This window comes from Cryptotermes secundus, unplaced genomic scaffold (assembly GCF_002891405.2).
Source record: "Cryptotermes secundus unplaced genomic scaffold, Csec_1.0 scaffold639, whole genome shotgun sequence".
Lineage (NCBI taxonomy): Eukaryota > Metazoa > Arthropoda > Insecta > Blattodea > Kalotermitidae > Cryptotermes > Cryptotermes secundus.
In genome coordinates, this window is record NW_019743157.1 from 8,113 (window position 1) to 32,545 (window position 24,433).

Genomic DNA, 24,433 nt, shown 5'->3' on the forward strand with positions numbered 1-24,433 from the left:
CAGGGAAACTAATTAATTCCTGGTACTCATTTCTGTTAGAGGCTGAGTCGACCCCAAGGCCATAGTGTGGCTGGGAGGATTAGGTCAACTGAAAGAACCCAATGACCTCATCGGGACTTGAACTCACACCTTCCGGCTTGTAGCATAGTGCCTTAGAAACAATAATTGTACTTAAAGACTAATTATAAATAATCCCATAATTAAACACCACTCCATAAAAACGGTGATGGAACTATACCTCCACTCCCCCATACTTCAGTCCCATTAAGAGGGATACTAAATGTACAAGTTCTTTATTAAAACCATCACAACACAACTATATCAATGTGCCTAGTTTTGGCTCTGCTACATGTTTCGGCTATTAATAACCATCATCAGGCAAATACATTTTTTCCTTGGCACTACAGCCCCAGTGGGCCTAGGCCTACCTCCATGAACTTCTCCGTTCACTTCGGTTTTTCTAGATCTTACACATTCGCTAGGACTCCTTGGGCGGGTGATCAGCTCTTCGCAAGGCCTCTACCTATACACAAACACAGAAAAACGCACACACACAAACTAAACATCCATGCCCTGAGTGGGATTCAAACCCACGATCCCGGTTTCCAAGTGAGCGAGGACAGTAAATGCCTTAGGATGCTCAGCTACCATGACCAGCTCAGGCAAATACATGGCTAACATATATGTACCACTGAACTGCAGTGTTAATAAAATTGGATACAATAATATTAATATATTAAAATACTTGACGTAAAAATACAATAAATTAGATATATAAAAAACAAAAGTTATAAGTATAAAACAAGAATAAAATTCTTCAATTGATGCTTTACATCATCGAGTCAGTCGTTGGTTTTTGTGATTTTGTTGTGTTCCCATGGACAAATTGGAGTATTCTAAATTTTGTATATATGTAGAAAACTGTTATTGGAGGCTCGTGATGTAGATGTACAAGTAGTAATATTAATGTTAATTAGTTAGTTGGTGCCTCATCTTACAAAGTATTGTCCATTCTGTAGGGAATCTAAACAACGATTAATTGTAAGTAAACCCATCATTAAACACCATGCCATAAAAACGGTGATGGAACTATACCTCCACTCTCCCATACGTCAATCCCATTAAGAGGGATACTAAATGTACAAGTACTTTGCTCTGAAATTAATCGTACATTAAATATAAATACAAACCACTCCATCCAGTGTGACATGTAAGTTTTTACTACGTTAAAACTTATCTCCCTTACATGTTTTGGTCCTTACAACCATCTTCAGAGGGAACATCATTACAAACTGGAAACTACCATCACAATAGGTGTTTTGATTTAAAATACATACACTTATATCCTATAATGCACAGTACGCATAAAGTCAAACGTTTCACAATAACAGCAGCTTCCTGGTGTTGTAAAGTGTTTAAAAGTTTCTAGATGTTATTTTAAAAAACCTTTATTGTCAATAGTTAAAATTTTTTTAAACCACTTAGGTTCGTGTCCGTACTCCTACGTCCTTCTTGTATGGGGCAGATTTTGTGCCGCCTGTCTGCTTTGATGAGGAGGTTCTTGATGTCGTCCAGGGTTTGTTCGTGTCTTGCTGTGTTGTACTGTGCATTATAGGATATAAGTGTATGTATTTTAAATCAAAACACCTATTGTGATGGTAGTTTCCAGTTTGTAATGATGTTCCCTCTGAAGATGGCCCGTAAGGACCGAAACATGTAAGGGAGATAAGTTTTAACATAGTAAAAACTTACATATCACACTGGATGGAGTGGTTTGTTTTTATAATTGTTAGTGTGACGGACCAGAATGAAACAAATAAAAAAAAAATACAGCAAATGTTTAATAAACTAACTTCTCTAAGACTTCTACAGTTCTCTTGCTTTATATTTATATTGCATATATGCAAACAGAAAGTAAAATATACCTGAAAAGCTGGAATTATTAGCATAGGCCCTGGGTTGATTTCCTAGTTTCAGTGATATTTCAGCAGTGGCATTCAGCATAATATGTCAGGGTAACTCTCAGTAATAAATGGAGAAGGGCATTGACTACTTTTAAGATATATTATCAGGGCTGGCACAATAGCCCAGGTAACGCCAGCAGCCACTTGAGGTGGAACATTTTACAAACTATATTTGTTAAATGAACATTAATTTTGATCCTACTGTGACTTAATTTGCTGACGTCTTAAACATATGACTGCTATAATAATTGTCACAGTGCCTCAAAATTTTGTATTTTTAATTATGAGTGAGTGTTTTAAGAAAATAGTGCTGAGGGGAATATTTGGACCAAAGTGAAGTGACAGGTGGTTAGAAAAGGTTGCATGATGAGGAGCATCATAACTTGTACTCTTTGCCAAGTACAATTACAATGACCAAGTGAATGATGATGAGAAGGGCAGGTCATGTAGCGTGCATGGGAGAGAAGAGAACTGCATATAGGATATTGGTGGGAAAGCTAGAAAGAATGATACCATTAGGAAGACCAAGATGTAGGTGGGTGGATAATATTAAAGTGGATCTGAGAGAGAGGATTGGGTTGACTGGATTGATATGGCTCAGGATAAGGACCAATGGAGAGCTCTTTTAAAAATTGTGATGAACCTTCAGGTTCCATAAAATGTTGGGAAATTCTTGAGTAGCTGCACAACTGGCAGCTTCTCAAGAAGGGCTCAGCTCCATGGAGTTAGTTGGTCAAAAGTTTTTGAATGTTTACTGTTTTCAACTGCGGTGAGGGGGGGCTTTGGAATTTCTTGTTGCCTGGGGCATCATTTAGACTCCTGATAGCCCTGGATATTGTCTATGTGGAAGGTCTATTAAAAGTTAGAGAATACCTCAGCCATAAATGGTGTGTGGGAACCTTCCACACTACTTAACAGACAACTCCCAAAGTCAAAGTGATCAAAGTGACATTGCGACTGATGGTCAGTCTGTTTGTCTTGGTATCGAGCCCTGGCTGGGGCTCATGACCAGATGTTTCTTGTATGAAAGTTACTGTCCTGTCTGTTTGGGGCACCCTCTCTGATGAGAGGTGGGGTCTGTCATTTGCCAGCCATAGTCTGTAGTATTCAGTCTATTGTCAGTATGTATCATTTAAGAATAAAAATGAGTGTTTTTAAGTTCATATATTTTAATCACGTCTGTTGACGTCGAAGTTTTTTAACTGGAGACTGCAAGCCTTAAATTTCTTCTGGATGGCCAGAACTAGCTGGTTATTTTTTACTTCTAAACCCCCTTCTTGGAACAAAGATTGCCTTCGCATATTGTTAATTTTTTATACTTCTCAATGGCATGTCCTGTTCGTCAACCATAACCTCGCCAGTACATAAACACCAGCTTATATCCTTTTTTCAATTTAATTTTGGTGTTTGTGCTACATTTAGTGCAGGACATATAATAAAATTTTAAATTCAATTCCTAACACTACAAATATGGTAAAAATACCCCCTTAAGTGATCATACAACACATAAATTTACGTGAAGCCTCAAACAATTTTCATGCTCCGTAGGTTGATATGCGGCTTTACAAATCGTGCCGTAACAGTCATCTTGCCACAACGAAAAAGAAACGTACGACGGTAAATTTATGAAAAATTAACATAAATAAGATATACACTGCTCTTGCTTCCTTCTTAGCTTATTACAGACGAGTTTCTTTGCTGTAAGGCAGCGAAATATTATTTCGTAAGTTATAATTATGATAAAGATATGAACGATACCATGATATTGGCAATGATTCGTCCAAAGTATCCAAACCAATGAAGGCCACGAGGCCCACAAAGAAAATAATAAACCAATTACAGCGACTACAGCGCACCATGTTCCACGTGAGTGAAATTGTATTCATTGCCCTCTACATTGCGCGTCGAACGTTTCACGCTATTTCCGTGGACAGGAGCATATAGTTGACTTCGAATCCTACTGTTCCTCCCCGGGACGCATAACTTGTGAAGAGATAGTAAAAAGTAAAAGTAAAGTTATCCCTGTAACAGGCCGTGAAGGCCCATAGGGATGTGAGATGTTGAGGGTCCCACATTATCTAGACAATCGGCTCACAGATGGCGGTAAGGTTATCAGCCTTACGCGCCGGCCGCGTTTTACTCCCCAGGAAAGATATTACATATGTAGTCAAAACCCAAAATCGATATCGTTTACAAACCTCATTTCACTCAACAGAAGTTTACGTTAACAAATAATCAGGAATAGCTAGAGTAATATGAGGTTTTAGCGGCCTCCGTAGTCTAGAGGTAACGTTCCCACCTCATGACTCGTGGTAAGCGGGTTCAAATACCCGGCGGAGGTCGTCGAATTTTTAAGGGCGGAAAAAATCAGGGAACAAGTCCTCCGGGAGGGACTTTAAGCTGTGTGTCCCGTGTCGTAATTTTACGGCACGTAAAAGAACCTCATATCTCCAAAGGAGATCACTGAGCCAAATTCCAGGACGTTTCCCGCCCAATAATAGTCTCTAAGGCCTCTGATAGATGGGGGAAGCATTATAGACACTGCTAAGCAAGTGGCCGAACTCGCTTGCTCGGCGGGACTGATGGTACGCATCATTTATCTGTAGGGTATAGAGACTGGTAGAATATGATAGAGGGAAGCACAATGGACCAATACTGGTCTAAGTGCATGGGGAAACCCACCCTCTCCAATAACTAACTAATATGAGGTTTTAATGAAAGCAACACTGATTCCATCATAAGAGACATTGTTGCATAATGGATGTAACCAGGAATCGCGGAACCGGAAAAGGACGTCATTGCTAGGCAATGGCCAACAATCAAGCGGACCATCGCTACGCAACACACCACTTAATGCGTAACGCAACAGAGGAACTGCTGGAAGATACCTCATCCCGTTAAAAGCATAGCAAAAGTGGAGGTTACGATAAAATTCCTTCAAACTGAGCTAATTGGGCTTAACGCAGAGCGCTTGAAGTGATCAATTAAAATAAGCTTTAATTTGTCAGTCTGTGGATACACATGGGTTGACATTAACGCAAAACGCAAAGAAGTCATACCCTCAAATATTAGTGCTTTTGTTGACCCTTTCCATTATAACACTTATAAGTCGCTATAATGCGCGACACTTTGCCGATATTAAAAGAGGAGCCTAGACGGAAAAAAAAACAGAAAGAGACAACTCTTTATTAGAGACCAAAGCTAAAATTAGCTTAGCTACATTTTCCTTCTTCAGGCAAACACATGTAGCTAAGCTAATTTTAACCTTGACCATTGTATTGTTGTGTTGCGACGGACTCTACTAAAGAACCGTATATAATAACACAACAGGATGCACGAAAAATATATGACAAAATGAAAACAACACGAATGCAGCTGCAGTTATGGAAAATATTTTCGGAAGTTGTGTTTAATCTTATTGAATTATTCATTATTTATCGGAAATGATTTTCTGCCGTGTTAACCGAGGCAGATGCTACAAAACAAATTGTAAGCAGAATTTCAGGGTTCTTGACCAAGAATATACAGCGAAAATTTCGAAACGGTTTTACTAAAAACCCAAATGCGATATCGTTTATAAACCTCATTTCACTCGACAGAATTTTACATTAACAAATAATCAGGAATAGCTACAGTAATATGAGGTTTTAATGAAAGCAACATTGATTCCGTCTCGAGACATATTGTTTCATAATGGATGTAACCAGGAATCGCAGAACCAGAAAAGGACGGCATTGCTAGGCAATAGCCAACAAACACACGGACTTTCGCTACGCAACACACCACTTAATACGTAACGCAACTGAGCAATTGTTGGAAGCGGTGTTTTCTATTATGTCCGTCCAGAGGCTACATACTCAGGACATGAACCAGAGGGAATCATTTTCCAGTTGATGTCCTAGGTATGTAAGAGTAGTAGCATCATTCAGTTATTCTTTGGTGATATCTGCTACGAAATGGAAAGCGGGAATAAACTGAAGAAGAGCTGCGGTGGCTGGTTTCGCAGGTTAAAAGACTTGGCACAGGAGAGGAATACTGAGGTCGCGTTGCCGAAAATGGAAGCGTGGGGAGCTGCATCAATGCAAGGGACTTATAATTTGGAAATGGCGCAAGTAGGAACGGAAGCAATAGCTACCACGGAAATGTTCGCCACAACTCCTAGCACGACTGTCAGCTCAGCATCACAGGCCACTTATTTGGAGACGGTGCAAGTAGGAACGGAAGCAGTAGCTTCCACGGAAATGTTCGCCACAACTCGTAGCACAACTGTCAGCTCAGCATCACAGGCCACTAATTTGGAGACGGTGCAAGTAGGTACGGAAGCAATATCTTCCACGGAAATGTTCGCCACAACTCGAAGCACAACTGTCAGCTCAGCATCACAGGCGACTAGTGGGGCGCGGGATCTACGTGACCGCAGTTCAGAGCTTGCAGAAGCAGTTGATAGAATACAGGAATTAGAAGAAGAAATCTGGGAGAGGGACAACTGCATAAAAAGAATTATGGACGAAATGGCTTGCCAGGTTATGGAGTTCAGAAAACATATACTGGCAAAGAACAAAATCATAAATGAATTGAAAGAGAAGCTGGATGATCAGAAACATGACAAAATAGATGGTCTGGAAAATAGCGCCAAAATAACGAACAGGAGTCTGACCAGGACAGATGGAGCAGATCCAACACAGTTCGACTTTCTCCAAATTCTGGGAATCGGTGGGTTTGCAAACGTGTTCCTGGTTCAAAAGAGGGGTGGTACGGATGATGGCCGATTTTATGCAATGAAGGTGATAAAGAAAGCTTCGGTCATTGAAGAAGACGTCAGTCAATACATAATGACAGAGCGTAATGTGTTGGAGGTGGTGGGCAAACATCCCTTCTTCACCAGTCTCCATTACGCTTTCCAAACTGACACCAAATTATACCTTGTTCTGGATTACATATGTGGAGGGGACCTACTTAACCATTCTTACGGCAGAAAATTATCAGAAGATGTGGTAAGATTTTACATCAGTGAGACTATTCTGGCATTGGAATACCTTCACAGGTTGGGTATCATCCACCGGGATGTTAAGCCGGAGAACATTTTGCTGGACTTACACGGACATGCAGTCCTTACAGACTTCGGTCTCAGCAGGATGTTCCTTCCAAACGAGTGGCGTAAAACATATTCAAGGTGTGGCACACTGAAGTACATGGCTCCAGAAGTGATTGTAGTAAGTGACGCCGGCTATGATATGGCTGCGGATTGGTGGAGTCTTGGTATCGTCACATATAAACTCCTCACAGGGGAGTCACCCTTTGAACGTCAAAGAGAATCAGAGACAGATGAGGAAATTGCTTCGAGAATAGTTACTACTAAACTCTGTATCCCAGATGACTTATCCTTTCATGCGGCAGATTTCATCTCTAAATTATTAGTCAAGGATCCAAGAAAGCGTTTAGGCGGAGGAAAAGATGATGCTAAGGAACTCAAAAGGCATCCATTCTTAAAGGGAATAAACTGGTCTGATCTTGAACAGAGGAAAATTTTGGCACCATTATCACCCAAAGAATCAAATGACAGCAACCTTCATGAAGAATTTGAAGAGAATATTCCTGCTCACTCACCTGCTACTATACCTCCAGACTGTAACGAGATATTCAGGGGATATTCTTATGTATCACCATCACTCTGTACTGAATATGTAGCGAGCGATGAACAATTTCAGCGTACTGAAGAGAGTTGCCCAAACTCAGCTGATGTTTCATATTACCAATATACTTGCAGGGTCGACAACTTGGAAAAGGAACTGAGTGAGGTAAAACGTAAACAGATGAACTATGATTTGGAGAAAACAAAGTTGCAATCAGATCTGAGAGCTGCCATTGAAAAGATGGAGTCCTTGGAAGCAGAGCTGATTAAGGTAAAGGGTGCGCAGAACAGCTATAGAGGGGAGAAAATGAGGCTGCAAAGACACCTGACAGATTCCAAAAAAAAGAACACCTCCCTGGAACTGAAATTGGATAAGGCAAACTCCCGATGGAAGAGATACAATATCAAGGAAAACATGATGGAAATAGACCTGAGAGCTGCCATACAGAGAATCCAGTCACTGGAAGAGGAACTGAATGAGACAAACTGTGCATGGAAGAGGTACAACCAGGAGAACCGGAAGATGAAAACAGACCTCACAGCCAGCACAGAAAGGATTGAGTCACTGTAAGCAAAGTCAATAAGAACTAGGTATAGAATAGGTACAACAGGGAGCCATGGAAGAAAGAAACATGCCTGAGAAATGGCACAAAAACAACGAAGTCCCTGGAAGCAGAATTAACTGAGGCAAACCATGCACGACAAAGGAACAAAAGGACTGAAAGGAGGCAGAAAACAGACCTAAGAGGTGCTATATAAAGGATCATGTTCCTGAAAGCATAGTTGGGATGTGAGATTGTTCATCTTGCTCATCTTTACTTGGCAACCACTCAAAAGTTTGTAGTTGAGTTACAATGTATGTGGTGAGTAAATCTAATTATCATACCAAACCCTGTGTCCAATCGGGGCACAATATTCTATCCATCTTATTCAGTGCAGTCTACTATTTATACAGCAGAAAAACACTGGGGTTTCACTATAACACATCCAATATAGTGCAAATCTTTGCCTCGTGTGAATCGTTGAACATTCCTGCTCCTGTCATATATTCCAGAGACATTAATTATAACGTTGTCTTCTAAAGCACTTTCACAACATGCTCCCTTAGACTACAATAGAGTAGGGCCCAAATATACAAGAATATAAGCATCATGTAACACTGCACTACATGATTTTCTACAGCGGATACCTTTCATTCAATATATTGTAATTGTTATACTGTTTGTGTACGTGATTTGTCAATAAACTTTATATTTATTCTCTTCCTTGTAAGATCATAACTTTATGATAAATCTGGGTATGTTCCATTCTCCATGTTGATGTCCTGAAGATCATGATATCCGCAACCGTGGTTCTTTCTATGCTTAATCTCAGCAGCAATTTCTCCTCATTTATGATTTGCAAAACTATCAACAAGAAGAGGCTTAAGAATCTTTGTAAGTTCAATAATTAAAAAAAAAAATTATTTTTAACAGAAGCAAGCCAACCATTACTTACATTCCAGCACTCACCTAAGGAATTAATATCCTGGAGCAGGGCTCTTGATGGACACATCACCACACCTTATGCTTTATTAACTATTTTAATATTATCCTCTTTATTTAATCAAGCAGTTTCTTCCTTTGAAATTTACTAACTTCACGTATGCATTCTCATCCTCCCCACATTTGCTGCATGACTGGATATCTGAGGCTCCTCAATTTTACCACATTAGAAATATCTGGTGAGGAGCATAAATTATTAAATGGTGGGCCAATCAAAGCAACAGAAAGCTTCCATGACATCAGGGAGAATTTCAGGTGTTGTTGAGTTTGAGGTTCTCACTGCGGTGCCTATGAATGCATATTTTATCTTATGAAAATAAGAGAGCCAGTTTGTAAATGAATTAAAATAAAAAGTCTTGACTTATAGTCTGATAATTATAGTACTTTCACCTTGCAGACTTGCCTGCAAAAAGTAACCATGTGACCCTTACAACATACTATTTTGGACTGATTAACATATGGAAGCTTTACTATGTTCAATTAACAACTCCCTTATCATCCAACCTACAAATGTAAGTCAATTCCTAATAGGGCTCTCTCATCTGAAGGCTGGGAATTGCTCATAAATCTGTGTAAGGAGTTTGTTATAAGCAGATGTATTATAAATTAAATTTGTTCATACAATTTTGTCCATTACTTAAGCCACAGTTGACACAGAATGCTATGGAGTTATCCAGAACACCTAAAAAAGTGTGCAGAACCCTAAGCATTCAGCATTTAGTACTTTGTATAACGCTGCTGAGTAATGTACACATCCTTTACATTTCAGAAAAGTGTAAGTTTCTTGACTTTAAAAGTTCACTATCAGAGAATGTTAACAAACAATTAAAAAATTACAATCATTCTGAAACAAATGTAATGATTTCATGACAAAGCCTAATGTATGTGTATAATATGCAAACTAAATTAAAGTTTTATCATTCAAATTATACATCTGTAGGTGTATTTTAATTGAGATTTCTCTACACTAGATTTTACATTAAAATTCCAAACTTTCTCACCAAAGTACCCCAATCAATGCTACTTTGCTAGTGAATTATACATATCAATGAGGAATTTCACTGAACAGACCGAATATCTATTCAAGATTCTTTTAGGATTTTTCTCTGGTAAATGCTGTTCCTTTTTTTGTTATCTAAGGTACACGTGTACCTTTACAGATTATTTCACTTGTTACTTTATAGAACTGTAAAAAATAACACCTATAAATAAAATTAAATGTAAATCAATTCAATTGTGACTAGCTGGTTATTTAGTGGTACTACAATAACACTGGAGGTCATATGTTGCTGAATGAAATTGTGGATGAGTCTGCGGGTGAAATGGTAGGTATGGGGGACAAACAGTCATGATGTATTTTTTTTATCACAGAAAGACTATGGGCAACCTACAAACATCAGTACAAACTTCAGATAAGATTCAACCCAGGTACCTCCCAAACACAAGTCACACATACTACTCTGTCCAAAAAGTATCCGACCTTGGGCCGGGAAAGAAGAGTTCTGTATCTGGGTGGTTACAATACCTAATCACCTTCAAAGTAGGCCCCTTGTGACTCCACACACTTAGTCTAATGGTCCTTCCATTGCTGGAAGCAATTCTGGAAGGCTTCTTTTGGAATGGCATGCAGCTGTGCCATCGCGTTCTGTATGATATCTTGTGGCTGTCAAAACGGCTGCCTTTTAGCGGTGTCTTCAATCTCAGGAACAGCCAGAAATCACAAGGAGCCATGTCAGGGGAGTAAGGAGCCTGGCGAAACTGCAGAATGCCGTGCTTGGCCAGAAAACCCTGGATCCGATGTGATGAATGAGCTGGGGCGTTGTCATGATGCTGCTGCCAGTTGCGTGCGTCCCACAGCTCCGGTCTCTTGCGCCGAACTGCATCACGAAGATGGTGGAGGACTTCTTGGTAGTACTCCTTATTGACAGTCTGGCCTAGTGCTGCATACTCATGATGCACAACACCCCGGTAATCAAAAAAAAAAAAAAACCAGTCAGTATCACCTTCACGTTGCTCCAAACCTGTCGTGCTCTTTTGGGTCTCGGGGATGTTGAATGCTTCCATCGTGATGCCTGGACCTTGGTTTCCGGGTCATATCCATACATCCGCGACTCGTCACCAGTGATCACAGTCTTCAGGAACTCAGGATCCCTGTTGGCACACTCCAGCATGTCCTGCACAACCTCAAGACAGAGTTGTTGCTGCTTTGGCGAAGGCAGCTTGGGCACAAATTTTGCCACCACTCTTCGCATACCCAAATCCTCAGTTAAAATTGTGTTTGTGGAACCTCTGCTGATCCCAACCTCATCAGCAACTTCACAGATGGCCAAATGACGGTCCTCCATGACCAGTGTCCGCACTTTTTCAATGACATCAGCACTGATGGTCTCCCAGAAAGCTGCTCACTGTCCGCCGACATACGGCCACGTTTAAAGCAGGTGAACAACTCTAATTTGGGTGACCCCCATTGCATCATCGCCGAAAGCCTGCTGAATTTTGCAGATTGTTTCTGCTTGGGTATCCCCAAGTTTCTGACAAAATTTCATGCAGTATCGCTGCTCCAAGCGTTCTGTCATCTTGAGCGAAACAAGAATGCAACGAACACGTGTTACACCACTTCACTATCTGGCAGCCACAGACACATCCCTACCCCTTTGGCCATTACTTACAGTGGAAAAAAATAAAGTCAGATACTTTTTGGACATAAGGTATAAGGCTCAGCTATCTGCTGTTTAATACATAAATTGTAAAATCATGTTTTCTTTTGAACACAAAATGTATTCATAGGCTGTTTTCTTGCACTTGAAAATTAAATCAGCAACTTCTTTAGGAATCATTTTAGCCTACTGTGAACAGTGGTCAAAATATGTGTCATTTTATTTTACAAACCAAAAAACACAACCACCACAATGCCAACAAATGCTAGTGATCTATCATTTCCTTGGCTAAAAATACTGCATTCACAGTTAAGGTCAATTCACTTCAATAAAATACTGGTTTCTGGCAAACAAGCAGTGATGTCCTTATATAACTTTCCATGTTACTTTTCTTTCTTGGAATAAATTAATTAAAACATTTCTACCTGAGGAAGATTAATAGTTTTACTGTTCATGGCATCTTCTCATCCAATACTATTTGTGAGACAAGACTGTGAAGTAAATACCTGTAATTTTCTTTAAAGCATGGAGATTTAAGGAATTTCTACACTATGAATAGAAATCCTTACATTCACCAGAGAATGGTATAAGATGAAGTCATTAACTAAATTGTGTCATAAACGTATGCTGTAGTTTTCACTATTCTCCTACCTTCATCAATCTCATCATCTTCATTCCTATGACCTTCTGTGTCATCAGTGCTTTCTGCACATCTACCACCTTCTTCAACTACAATACCACTACTACCCTTAACACCCTCTTCTCACTTTTGTACTTTAGATGCATCCTCTACCTTCATGTGTGGACAAACACACCTGAGAATCTGCATAAATATTCTTAGTAATATCCTCCTATTCTCTGCCCTTTGCACTAGTTACATTTTGTTCTGTAACATCTGTTTTCCCTTTATTCTCTTCTGATGTATGTCCAGCTGCAATGCCTCCCAATTCCAAGAATTTATTCCACTTCTGTAAGCGTTGCTGGACTTCAGCATCTGTTTCAGCAACCCTGAAGTAAACAAGAAAGCAGGTGCACAAACCTATAATGCAGTAGACACTGGAATAACTGAAGGGGCCACTGCAAAAATGATGTGGCTCCAGTTTCTGCTGAAAGTCAGTTTTATATTGTTTTTAGTGGAAGAATAGTGACTCAATTGATTCATCACACTGTTACAGTGAATATGGGGCCACACAGTCATGTCATATTAAACGAGTTCTTGTTATTTTCTGAAAGCTTTTCAAAGTGGAACCGAATCCTTTTTCCACTGGACCCTTCAATTAAAACGTGAGTGTATTTACACATAAAAGTTTGATACAAGAAACTGTAAATAGTGTCTTAAAAATTGTGGGTCAATCCGTATCACAGTGTAGCCATGTTATCTTAGTGCTATTAAAAGTGTTCACTTTCACCAGCTAAAACAAATCTGTCATTAAGAACAGCCTTCTGGGATGTGATGTTATGTACTTGGATAGACAGGTGCGAAGATTTCGCAGGAACCTGCTGCCTACTTTCAGAACAGAAGTGAAAAGTGAGGAAGGAAAAATGGTGCATGAAATAGGGAAGGGAGGATAGGAACAAGACACAAATACTGAACTGGATGTGAGGTTCTTACAGTGGTGACTATGAGGATTATGGTCTTATGAGTCATAAAACTGTGTACTTTGGAGACAGGCCATCTCTTTGAACTTAAAGACTGAGGTGACAAAACTTTAGTGCTCACTGATCAATTTATTATAGCAGGTACCAAGTCTCTATTGTGATCTCCATAGCATGTTTTGATGTCAAAGGCTTTCCAAAATTACTATACACTAAGTTCACTCTCGTCTTGTTACAAAACAGGCCTGTTTCACCTGCATGAACCAAGCTAGCCCAACTACTGCTGCATGCAACTGTATACATCCACTTCCTATTGTCTTCACCACTATACTTCCACCATGTTGTCTGTTACTGACAGCATAATAATGTTAAAGCGAGAACTACAATAGCACAAGAAGTGGTATTTATTCATAAACCAGGAATTGTCTATATTCTTTTGGGTATCCTAAATTTTACTCTTCATTCATAATAGATTATATATTTCTCACTCTGTGGCAACTTAGTGCCTTATTGCTTTACACCTGTTATCCCTGCACAATGACGAATTTTTACCATTGCAAATGCATTTGTTTCTACAGTTTAGTGGTTGGTAGCTTGACCAGTAGATTTTCTACAGGTCATCGCAGGATTTTTACTTCGCACAGTGCTTATTAGATACCGGTATTTGGTTAGCTGTGGTTTTGTAACTATCCACGTTACTTCTCTCTATTACAACAATTAACTGAGAATTCACTGTACATATATTTCATTCCATACAACATATTTCTTGTTATCCTCTAAAGGTGTGTCATAACGGTCTGTGACTTGGCTCATCCTGGTTCATCACACTAGCAATAGTATAAATTGACTTGCAACACTGTCCAGTGTGAAACAACTTTTATTAATCAATCACAGTGGATGGTGTTGTGAGTCATTTTATAATAAGTCTGACATTAATTAAAAAATTATTAGTGTACATTTTAATAACACTTAATTTTCTATGTATACAAACAATATAACCAAAAAATCTATGAGACTTACACGAAACAATATAATAAATGATACACACTCCGTCCCAAGTGCAAACAATATATATTATATGTCTTTGATCTTGTTCTCTTCTACACTACATGTTTTGGCCTCTATCGGCCATCATCAGGTGTATACTCTTAACGTTGCTGACACACTGAAACCCAGTCTAAAATTTAACATTTAAAAAACACATTGTTATTTTTCATATTATCAACATCTACCTCGTTGATATGTGTCTGGTATGTAGATTATATTGCACACGTCAAATTTTCCTGTAGTAGCACTATAAAATCTTTAGTTATGATTTTAAAATCCTTTAAAATTTTCTCTAAATTTTAAATTTAGAATTTAAAATTGTTAGGGTTACTCGCCCTATGTCTAAAGTGCTGGAGCAGTTAGTTCTTGTTCCACACTGTACAGGTACTGTACATAGTAAACACAAGCAGCGGCACGCACACAGGAAGACCACACAGAATAACACCTGTACAGTGTGGAACAAGAACTAGCCGCTCCAGCACTTTAGACATAGGGCGAGTAACCCTAACAATTTTAAATTCTAAATTTAAAAATTTAGAGAAAATTTTAAAGGATTTTAAAATCATAACTAAAGATTTTATAGTGCTACTACAGGAAAATTTGACATGTGCAATATAATCTACATACCAGACACATATCAACGAGGTAGATGTTGATAATACAAAAAATAACAATGTGTTTTTTAAATGTTAAATTTTAGACTGGGTTTCAGTGTGGCAGCAACGTTTAGAGTATACACCTGATGATGGCCGATAGAGGCCGAAACATGTAGTGTAGAAGAGAACAAGATCAAAGCCATATAATATACATTGTTTGCACTTGGGACGGAGTGTGTATCATTTATCGTGTAGAGTGCAACAGGATGCTGAGATATAATATTGAAAACAATATAACCAGAAAATCTACGAGACTTGCACTAAACCCTTTTAAAGTTCTTGAGAGTGTGATATCTTTCAAAACATTCCCCAGGGCACATAGCTGGTTGATTTATGCAGGTCTTACACTAGAAATATGTTTCTTTTCTGGCCCCCTTGACCTTCCGATTGCTGCACACGATGCAGTCCTTGTGTTTCTTTTTTTCATAGTGGTAGAGGAAGTGAGACGCTACATTTAGTCTCTCTTCTCTCTCAGCTGACCCCAGATGTGACCGCTTTCTTGGATTGCGCACATCACCTATTAAATTTTCAGCAAGAGTTCTTCAATACCTAACATGTGACATCAGTTTCACTCCCATGTGTGTCTTATGGCTGCTGTACAAAATGTATGAATTTACAATGCACACTTCCAGACACCAGAAAAAGAGTTTTCTCCACCACTTCAGAGATTTCCGAATGAAAGCATATGTTGCGCAGTAATGATCACTGCGATTTATACCACCCACATGCTTTGCATAGTCAAGTACACACACTGGCTTTTGAATTTCTTTCTGCTGCCCCCCTTTCTGAATGGTCACTATTTTTTCCATGGATGTGTCATGATATGTAGACATCATGAGAACCACCCTCTTGTCTTTCCAGCCCATTAGCAGGACATTCCTACTTCTGTAGGAACAAGTGTCCCCACTCTTCATTTTCTTCATGGCACCCTGCCTCACTGGTTTTGGATTACCAACTCTATCAGCAATAATAGTGCCTGTTGTGTGACATTTTTGATTGTCCAATTCTTGGGCCAACTTAACACTACTATAATATCTGTCAGTGAAAAGGTGGTAGCCTTCAACACCAGACACACTGAGTCCTAGTTTGTCCATCAAGGAAAGAACTATTCTTGAAGTTAACGGTTTTTCTGAGTATGGCAAGTTGTACACGTCACCTGTAAGTTTTCCATAATATGGAATTATACTGTGAACATAACCAGTGTCACTGTCAACCAATACAAATAATCTTATACCACACTTCGTTGGTTTTTTTGGATCATAAGTTTTGAAAATTATTTTGCCCTTCATCCCAACTGTTGATTCATCTATTGCAATGTTTTTACCTGGCACAAAATATTTCTAAACTGTTTCTCCATATGTTCTATAACCCCATGTACTTTCTTTGTTCTTTTGATGGCTCGACTGCTTTCTTCGGTGGTATCATTTCCCACGTGCATCATCCAAAATATCTGCAAAAAGCGATTTCTAGACATTACGTCACCAAAAAATTTTATCTGTGTTGTCCATTCACTAGACCAATAGTCTTTTACGTCGGGTAATGGGATTAGGCCCATGTTTATAATTAGACCTAAAAACGCCTTCATTTCAGGAGTAGAGACATCAGACCACCTACTCCAAATAGACCTCGGGCTTAGCTGAAGTTCCGCAATTTTGTCTCTCGCGTATCTGTTCGTCTCTCCAATAATGTTATTCAAAAGCTCGTTGTTGAAAAATAAATTAAAATAATCCGTGGGCTCTGCATCTGGCAGAAGGTTAAGTTGTGGCCCTGCATTTTTAGTAAATGTGTATTCCCTGGGTTTCTTGTCGCCCACTGTCACGTCTTGCCACACATGAACACGAACAAAACTCGTTTCACTCTCCGTACCACTTTCCGACTTTTCACTGCTCGATTCTTCACTCGCAATTTCAACTTTAATTTCCAAATCCATCTCATCGTCAGAGTCAATATAGAGTTCTTCACTCAAAATTTCAGTTTTAATTTCCATATCCATCTCATCAACACAGTCACTATCGAATTCTTCACTCGCAATTTCATCTTCAATTTTCAAAGCCATCTCATCATGACAGTCAATATCGAGTTCTTTTACTATAGTATTAGCAGCTTCTCCATCCGCATAACACGGGGGATCACGCAAGGTATTATGCGTTTCCTTTTTGTAGCCAGAAGGCATGCATTTCCTCGAAACTGAAGCCATTCTGCTAACATTTAAATGCCCCCGACGCTGAGGGGTTAAACCGATAAACACCTTATAACCGCACAACACCACGCATCACCAACGGATACCAAATAACATACGGCTGGCGGTCGTTCCACAAGAAGTTCAAATTATGACATCCAGATGGCAGAAGAAAACAAACGAAACATTCATGAACGTTCATGCCTTTGCATAGTGTTTTACATAGTATTCATTCCACCAGTAATCATATCCTTACAGTTTCATTCTCGATTTATTTAGTTCCTATGTCAGCTGCACTGTTCATATAGTATCAACTGAGAAATGACATCACTGTTGTGAGTGGTGGTTTGGAAAAGAAGTGGAAGGGTGTGGGTTTATTTGTGATGAAAGACTTAGTACAACCATGGGAAGTATGTAGTGGTTCATTATTCTCATGGTTCTCATTTCTTAGAAAGGAAAATTAAAAACATGATAATGTTTTTGACCCAAACAATGAGGATATCATTACAGTTCAAGTAAAAAAAAAGTAAAAAGTAGAAAAGTAAAGCTATCCCTGTAACGGGCCATGAAGGCCCGTAGGGTTGTGAGACGTTGAGGAACCCACATTATCTTGACAATCGGCTCAAAGATGGCGGTAAGGTTGTGAGCCTTACGTGCCGGCAACTTCAAGAAGACAATACAATATGCATCATGCATAAGAATGAGGTTTGTTTCAGTGACTGGACTATGGGTTGGACAAGTGAGGAATCTAGGTTCAACACCCACCTGAAGCAGAAGTTAGTGGGTCTGAGCATCCTGTCCAGTGGGTGATGGGAGTCTTCCCCTAGGGGTAATGTGGCTGGCATGTGGAGCTCACCACTCATCTCCATCTAGTGCTATGGTTAAGAATGCAGTCACCAATATTTCTTTATGGTATGGTTCATAATTAGACACAGGGATCATTCCACTTTTACCTTACCATCATGAATCTGTAATATAAATTCCTTCTGTGTTCCATGTCCTATTATTCTTTCTGTCTTGTGGTTGCTAGGAGACTATATGTAGTATAATACATGTGAATGTCCACCATTCTTCTGTTGCTAGGTAATTACATAACGTCCCATAAGTTTGGAACCTTGAGAAATATTTGAGCTTTGATACAGCTGTAACAAGATGCTCAGTATATCCACCATTTTTCCAGTCCTACAGAGTGGCATGAATTGTTTCTGATGTGAACTCACTGACAGCGAAGCTTGCTTCTGATACTGTTGTCTTTGATTTCAAAATTATGGGGCATTCTGTGTGTATGATGGCATATGTAAAACAATCTGTTCAGTATTTTCAATTGGTAGGTAGTGCCTTGGTGGTAACAGATAAGCACACAAAATGATCCAGTTATTTGATTTAGTATTAAATATCCAGCCATGCAATGAACAATGTTTTGTAACACGGTAACACTTACAGTTGATCTTGGAGATTAGTTCTTACTCTTCCTGAGAGCACTAGTGTCACGCTGTTCCTGCTCATGTGCCAATTTACACAAGATGGCTGATAAAGCAAGATTGGCTGTAGAACAACGCATAAAAACAGTGTTGTGGTCACACAGAACCAGTTTCATGCTCATTTTCAAATGCGATGGGCACCTTCACTCAAAACAACTCATAAATTTTATAACCAATTTAATAATCATGGTTCAGATTTTGCATTCACTGATATGACAGAAGCAGCTAGTTCCCCCCCCCCCCATCAGTAATGTGCCATTTCAATATGGTGCTATACCCAGAAGATACTATGCAGAACTGTCTTCAAAATCAAGTCTCATAACAGCCTATGTGTTGCTTCCTCAGCCTGACATTAGTGGCATCCATCATTTGGAACAGCAGTTCCTTCACTGATGGCTTTCTGGATGTGTGAATATTATACTAGAAGCATAAATAAATATTCTGTGGAGGAATTTAAAAATAGACTGAGCTACGAATCCTGGGACAGTATATTTAATGACAATGGCATTGATGTAGACGTCTTATTTAACACATTCATGAATAACTATTTAAGAATAGTCCACACAAGCTTTCCCCTTCGAAAAGTAAGTAGAAGGAATAACAATAGACAGTGGATAACAATTGGTATAAAAACTTCCTGTAACCATAAAAGACAGCTATATTTACTATGTAAGAATAGCAATGATGTCACTTTAAAGAGACATTATAAACAATACTGTAAAATATTAACTAGAGTAATCATTGAAGCTAAAAAGACTTTGTATAATAAGCAAATAAACAACTCTTCAAATAAAATGAAAACAGCATGGAACATTATAAGATCAGTAACAAACAGAAAGGAAGATCATACTGCTAGTAAACATGAAAACTCCCCTGATGCCTTCAATGATTATTTTCTAACTATAGCTGAACATATTACACAGAAAATTAAAAACAGAGATACAGGAAGCTCAATGGGCACCAAAAATATAAGCCATTATCTATCTAGGATGTCAGAAATTCCTTTTCCTGATATCAAATTTAAAAATACAACAACTATAGAGATAGAAAGAATTATCAACTCTATTAGAACAAAGAATTCTCATGGATATGATGGAATCACCACAAAAATGCTAAAAGTTAGTACCCCCTTTATAAGTTCTCCTTTAAACTATATCTGTAATAAATCTATAACGTTAGGAATTTTTCCTACTCGTTTAAAATACTCCATTATGAAACCACTATTCAAAAAGGGTGACAAGAGAAATATAGCTAATTATAGGCCAATTTCTCTATTGACCACATTCTCAAAGGTGTTCGAAAAAATTATCTATCAAAGACTCCTGCAACATATTGAAGGTAATAATATTTTAGTAAATGAGCAATTTGGGTTTAGACCAACCACATCAACAGACAATGCATCTTACAAATTGATAAATGAAATTATGAAGGCAATGAATGAAAAAAAAGTGGTTGGGGGCATTTTTTGTGATCTGCAGAAGGCATTTGATTGCGTTAACCATGATATCCTATTAACAAAGTTAGAATTCTATGGAATAAGAGGAATATTCCTCAAACTAATGAAATCTTACTTGGAAGGTAGACACCAAAAAGTGGTCCTAGATAATAATTCCCCTGAGGCAAGTTCAAATTGGGGAGAAATAAAGCACGGTGTCCCCCAGGGTTCAATACTTGGACCATTGCTTTTCTTGCTTTATGTGAATGACTTACCAAAGATAGGTAATAATAAGGCTGAAATGGTTCTTTATGCGGATGATACTAGTATAATTGTGAAAAGTCTCAACCTAACAGATTTTACTAATTGTGCTAACAAAATTCTTCAAGATATGAAAAACTGGTTTACTACAAATTTGTTATCCCTGAATGAGGATAAAACACAGTATATGCAATTTGTAACCAAAAGAAGCTCCCTAGTAGACTTACATGTAATGTATGAGAGTAGAGAAATAGCAAATACTAGTAATGTAAAGTTTCTTGGATTGACATTAGATAGCACTTTTTCTTGGAAAAACCATATAGATGCAATTATTCCTAAATTAAGCTCAGCCTGCTTTGCAGTTAGAGCTATTAAGCCATTCCTGTCCCTCGAATCGCTTAAGTCAGTATATTTCTCATACTTCCATTCCATAATGACCTATGGATTGATATTTTGGGGGAACTGTTATTATAGTAACACAATATTTAAACTCCAAAAGAGAATTATTAGAATTATGGTAGGGATTGGAAATAGGAAATCGTGTAGAGAATACTTTAAAAAACTAAATATATTACCTTTACAATCACAATATATATATTTACTTTTGATATTTGTGATTAAGAACAGTGAACACTTTAAAAGAAACTCCCAGAGGCATAACAGAGACATTAGGAACAGTCTCGATATGCATTACCCACGGTCTCATCTGTCACTGTACCAAAAAGGCTTACATTATACAGGGATTAAGGTTTTTAATAGACTGCCTGCTCCTATAAAACTATTGTCAAATGATATAAAACAATTTAAAAGCGCATTGAGGGAATTTCTGTATCTTTATTCCTTTTATTCATTAGAGGAATATTTTAATATAATACAATAATATATTTTATAATTTTATTTTGATTTTATATTTATAATGTTATATATTTGATAATATTATATTTATATCTTGATTTTAGCATACTGTGCAGAAATGTGATAAATCTATTATATGTGTAGGCTATTCTTATTTTATTGTACCTATTTTATTGTTGACAAAGCTCTGTATAGGAACTGTTTTTTCTTTTATAATTAACTTTGACATGTTCTACATCCTGTGGCATGTTTGTCAATAACGATCTATGGAACAAATAAAAAGTGAAAGTGAAAAGTGAAAGTGAAAGTTGGCAAGCCATATGAAATATTACACCACTGTAAATTATAACCCAGCAACAGTCTTTACTTGTATTTAAAATATCTCTGGGGTTGCACAGTCAGATGGTGAAATGGGATTAGGTCATAAGAAGAAAGTTACTAGATTCTACTTCCAATACATGATGGGAACAGGACTTTTCTTCCATATGTTGGCCTACTTAACACTTTGACTGGCACAAAGGGTATTTAAATCCCACCCCTGTCCTGGCAGGCCCTTTAAACCTTATGTCGCTAAAATGCATGTAGTTACTTTTTCCTAAACAACTTCGACAAAAATTGGTTTTTAAAAACGAAATTTTTGGGAACTAATTAAAATACAATATTTTATGCAATAAATGCTTTTCCACACCTCTTTATTTGTCTTTCTTCGTGTGATAAACATTGAAACATGAAAGTTTGCAGAGAGCCACACCACAGCCTGCACACATGATACTTGTTTCTTTTCTAACCTTGTGCTTAGCACTCACGCGACACTTTCTCAGGGCACCATTCTTCTTATTGTTACTGTTAGGAACATGGACCATTTTGTGAATTTTCAAGCCACCCTCTAGACGATTTGCTGGCTCTTTCACTGGTGGTCTTTTCAAGGTCGAGGGCGGAGGCGTGACTGCACTCTAGTCTGACCCAATAGATTCGTCATCCACTTCATTCCTTGACTTTTCTCCCTCTCCACACTGTTTGTTTGGTTCAGTCATTTTTCTACACAGTCCAATATAAAATCTTTGAATCTGTAATTTCTCTTCTTGTATTTTTCGTTTGTTGTGTTCTTTTTGAATAGAATGAAACTATTCAACCGCAAAGACATGTTTTGTCCAAACCATGGGTGTGAAATAGGGGCCTAGTGGACAAATATTCTTCAATTTCAGGGCGTTTGTCGATTCCTGTCATGAACACAATTCCTAAGTATGTCCAGATTTCATCTGATGTGACATAATTGTAATTGTGTTTTCGAGAGTGAGGAGCTAACTCATGTGTGTTGAAGTGCTGGTGAGCATAGCGATTGGTTTCAGTTGTGATGTGATTTACCAAGTCGTCATCCAGAAAAAATTTTAATCCATGAAAAGGGATGTATTTTATGTGTTATATCAATTTTGATCCCAAAACTATTAGCAAATGGAAATATTGGGGGTACAATTTCTCCGTACGTTCATGAGATGGCCGTGTCAGGCACCGCACTCGTTGTAAGTAAATGTTCATGATTACTGTCTTGTGGATCATTATCTATCACTGTATTATTGTCACTATCAACTTCATCCAATTCAGGAATCATTATTTCATCGCCACTATCATCATCAGAAAAAATCTCGTTCACAACATTTTCCAGCTGGTCTGTAGGAAAACGAAGACACTTGCTGCAAGAAGCTATGGTGAAACTGAATGAATGTGAAATATTTTCTGACCTTTACCTTCTCAGAGGGTTCTGACAGTAATATAGACCCCCACAAAGTTTACAAGGGTTCTTTACAAACATGCACAAAAACTATCATATATATGTCTTTGGTTGATGAGTGCCAAGAGAGCAAAGAAGGGACGAGATTGTTAAAGCGTTAAAACACACCAACGCCAGGGAACGGCTGGCATCGTCCGGGCGTGAAGAGTTAAGACATGACACACCCTTTGAGATATTTTATACAGAAACTGTGTATGAGATTCTAAAAAGTTTTGATGGTAGTGTATTACTCTCAGGATTGCTGAGCCTCTGAACTTTCTCCATCACCCAGTATTCTGAAAAAGACTGAGATTAGCTCCTCCTAGTAAACCCAACTGAGATGCCGCTCTCCCCTTTCACCTGAGGATGGAAAGAGAAAATTGTTCTTACCGAACAGAAGACAATGTAGAAAGTCAATTAACTCAGTCATCCTAAGGATCATTATCTGTAATATATAAAAACCAAATGGCAAGATATTATTCAAACAGAATGCAAACTCTTGGTAATTATTCATATTGTGACATGTTGACCCCTACCTCCCCAGCGGCACGTGGCGGTAACGTAGCGCTCGCGTAATAGGCGAGTCATCACCCCGCCACTCTCCCCGCGGTGACATGCCAAGCAGAGCCGAAGTTAGCCGAGTCCCCGCAACCTGGTAGCTATGCAATGCGAGTCAACAGCGGTGACGTCACCAAGGGATATCGCGGTTGCTAGGCAGCAGTCAACAACTTCTGTGACGTGGCACGCAACAGGCACCACTGCGGCTACATAAGGGAACTGCACAGCAGCTACGAGTCAGTTGTACTGTGACAGTCGCCTAGTTAAGTAGTAGTCGAGCGAGTGTGTTATCAACAATTCTCAAGGTACCAGCCTGCGAGTGTGCGATAACCAAGAAGTCAGCGAGCGGAAGACATTGTGTGCTTTTGAGACTTAGTGAGTGCTATAGTACAGTTATAACTGGAGTGTGTAATTCAGGGAGATTTGTATAGCTCCCGCGTTATTAGTACGTGAAGACTTTGGTTGTAGGGTTTGTAAAGTGTGGAAACCCGCAACTGTGTTATAATTAATTGTAGCCGTTTCTTGTAGATTGTTGAATAAACCAATTAACGATCTCTATGGCGTATTCTGTAACGAAACACATTACAATATTTTTTTAAAAATGTTAATTAGGTACACTCATAAAGGAGGGAAGGAAATTAATACTTCAAACAGGGCATGCAGTAGCAATATGCTACAAGTTGGAAGGTCGTGGGTTTGATTCCTGATGAGGTCACTGGAATTTTTAAATTTACCTAATCCTTCCAACCAAATTATGGCCCTGGGGTCGATTCAGACTCTAAAAGAAATAAATACCAGGC

The 24,433-nt window shown here is 38.5% G+C and overlaps 2 protein-coding genes across 5 annotated transcripts; one reads left to right on the forward strand and one right to left on the reverse strand.

Annotated features, from left to right (window-relative positions):
* The first annotated feature begins 5,920 nt into the window (after positions 1–5,920).
* On the forward strand, positions 5,921–10,668 carry LOC111873918 (ribosomal protein S6 kinase alpha-5). Its single transcript, XM_023869011.2, has one exon. It carries the CDS (start codon positions 5,921–5,923, stop codon positions 8,165–8,167), a length of 2,247 nt encoding a protein of 748 aa, XP_023724779.1. The 3' UTR covers positions 8,168–10,668.
* Positions 10,669–11,774: 1,106 nt separating this feature from the next.
* LOC111873929 (piggyBac transposable element-derived protein 4) lies at positions 11,775–17,825 on the reverse strand. Of its 4 annotated transcripts, none has more exons than XM_023869038.2 (2): positions 16,711–17,825; positions 15,242–16,546 (listed from the first exon to the last, which is right to left on the reverse strand). In XM_023869038.2, exon 2 carries the CDS (start codon positions 16,383–16,385, stop codon positions 15,639–15,641), a length of 747 nt encoding a protein of 248 aa, XP_023724806.1. In that variant the 5' UTR covers positions 16,386–16,546; positions 16,711–17,825; the 3' UTR covers positions 15,242–15,638. The 4 variants fall into 3 exon arrangements, 3 of the variants coding, with proteins under 3 accessions (XP_023724803.1, XP_023724806.1, XP_033611172.1); XR_002844454.2 differs by adding an exon at positions 11,775–12,805 and having other exon boundaries at positions 15,443–17,825; XM_023869035.2 differs by adding an exon at positions 11,775–12,805 and having other exon boundaries at positions 16,421–17,825.
* Between the last annotated feature and the right edge of the window lie 6,608 nt (positions 17,826–24,433).

Coding starts and splice junctions, on each gene's coding strand:
- LOC111873929 (XM_023869035.2), bottom strand. CDS start 17,293: ATGGCTTCAGTTTCGAGGAAATGCATGCCTTCTGGCTACAAAAAGGAA.
- LOC111873918 (XM_023869011.2), top strand. CDS start 5,921: ATGGAAAGCGGGAATAAACTGAAGAAGAGCTGCGGTGGCTGGTTTCGC.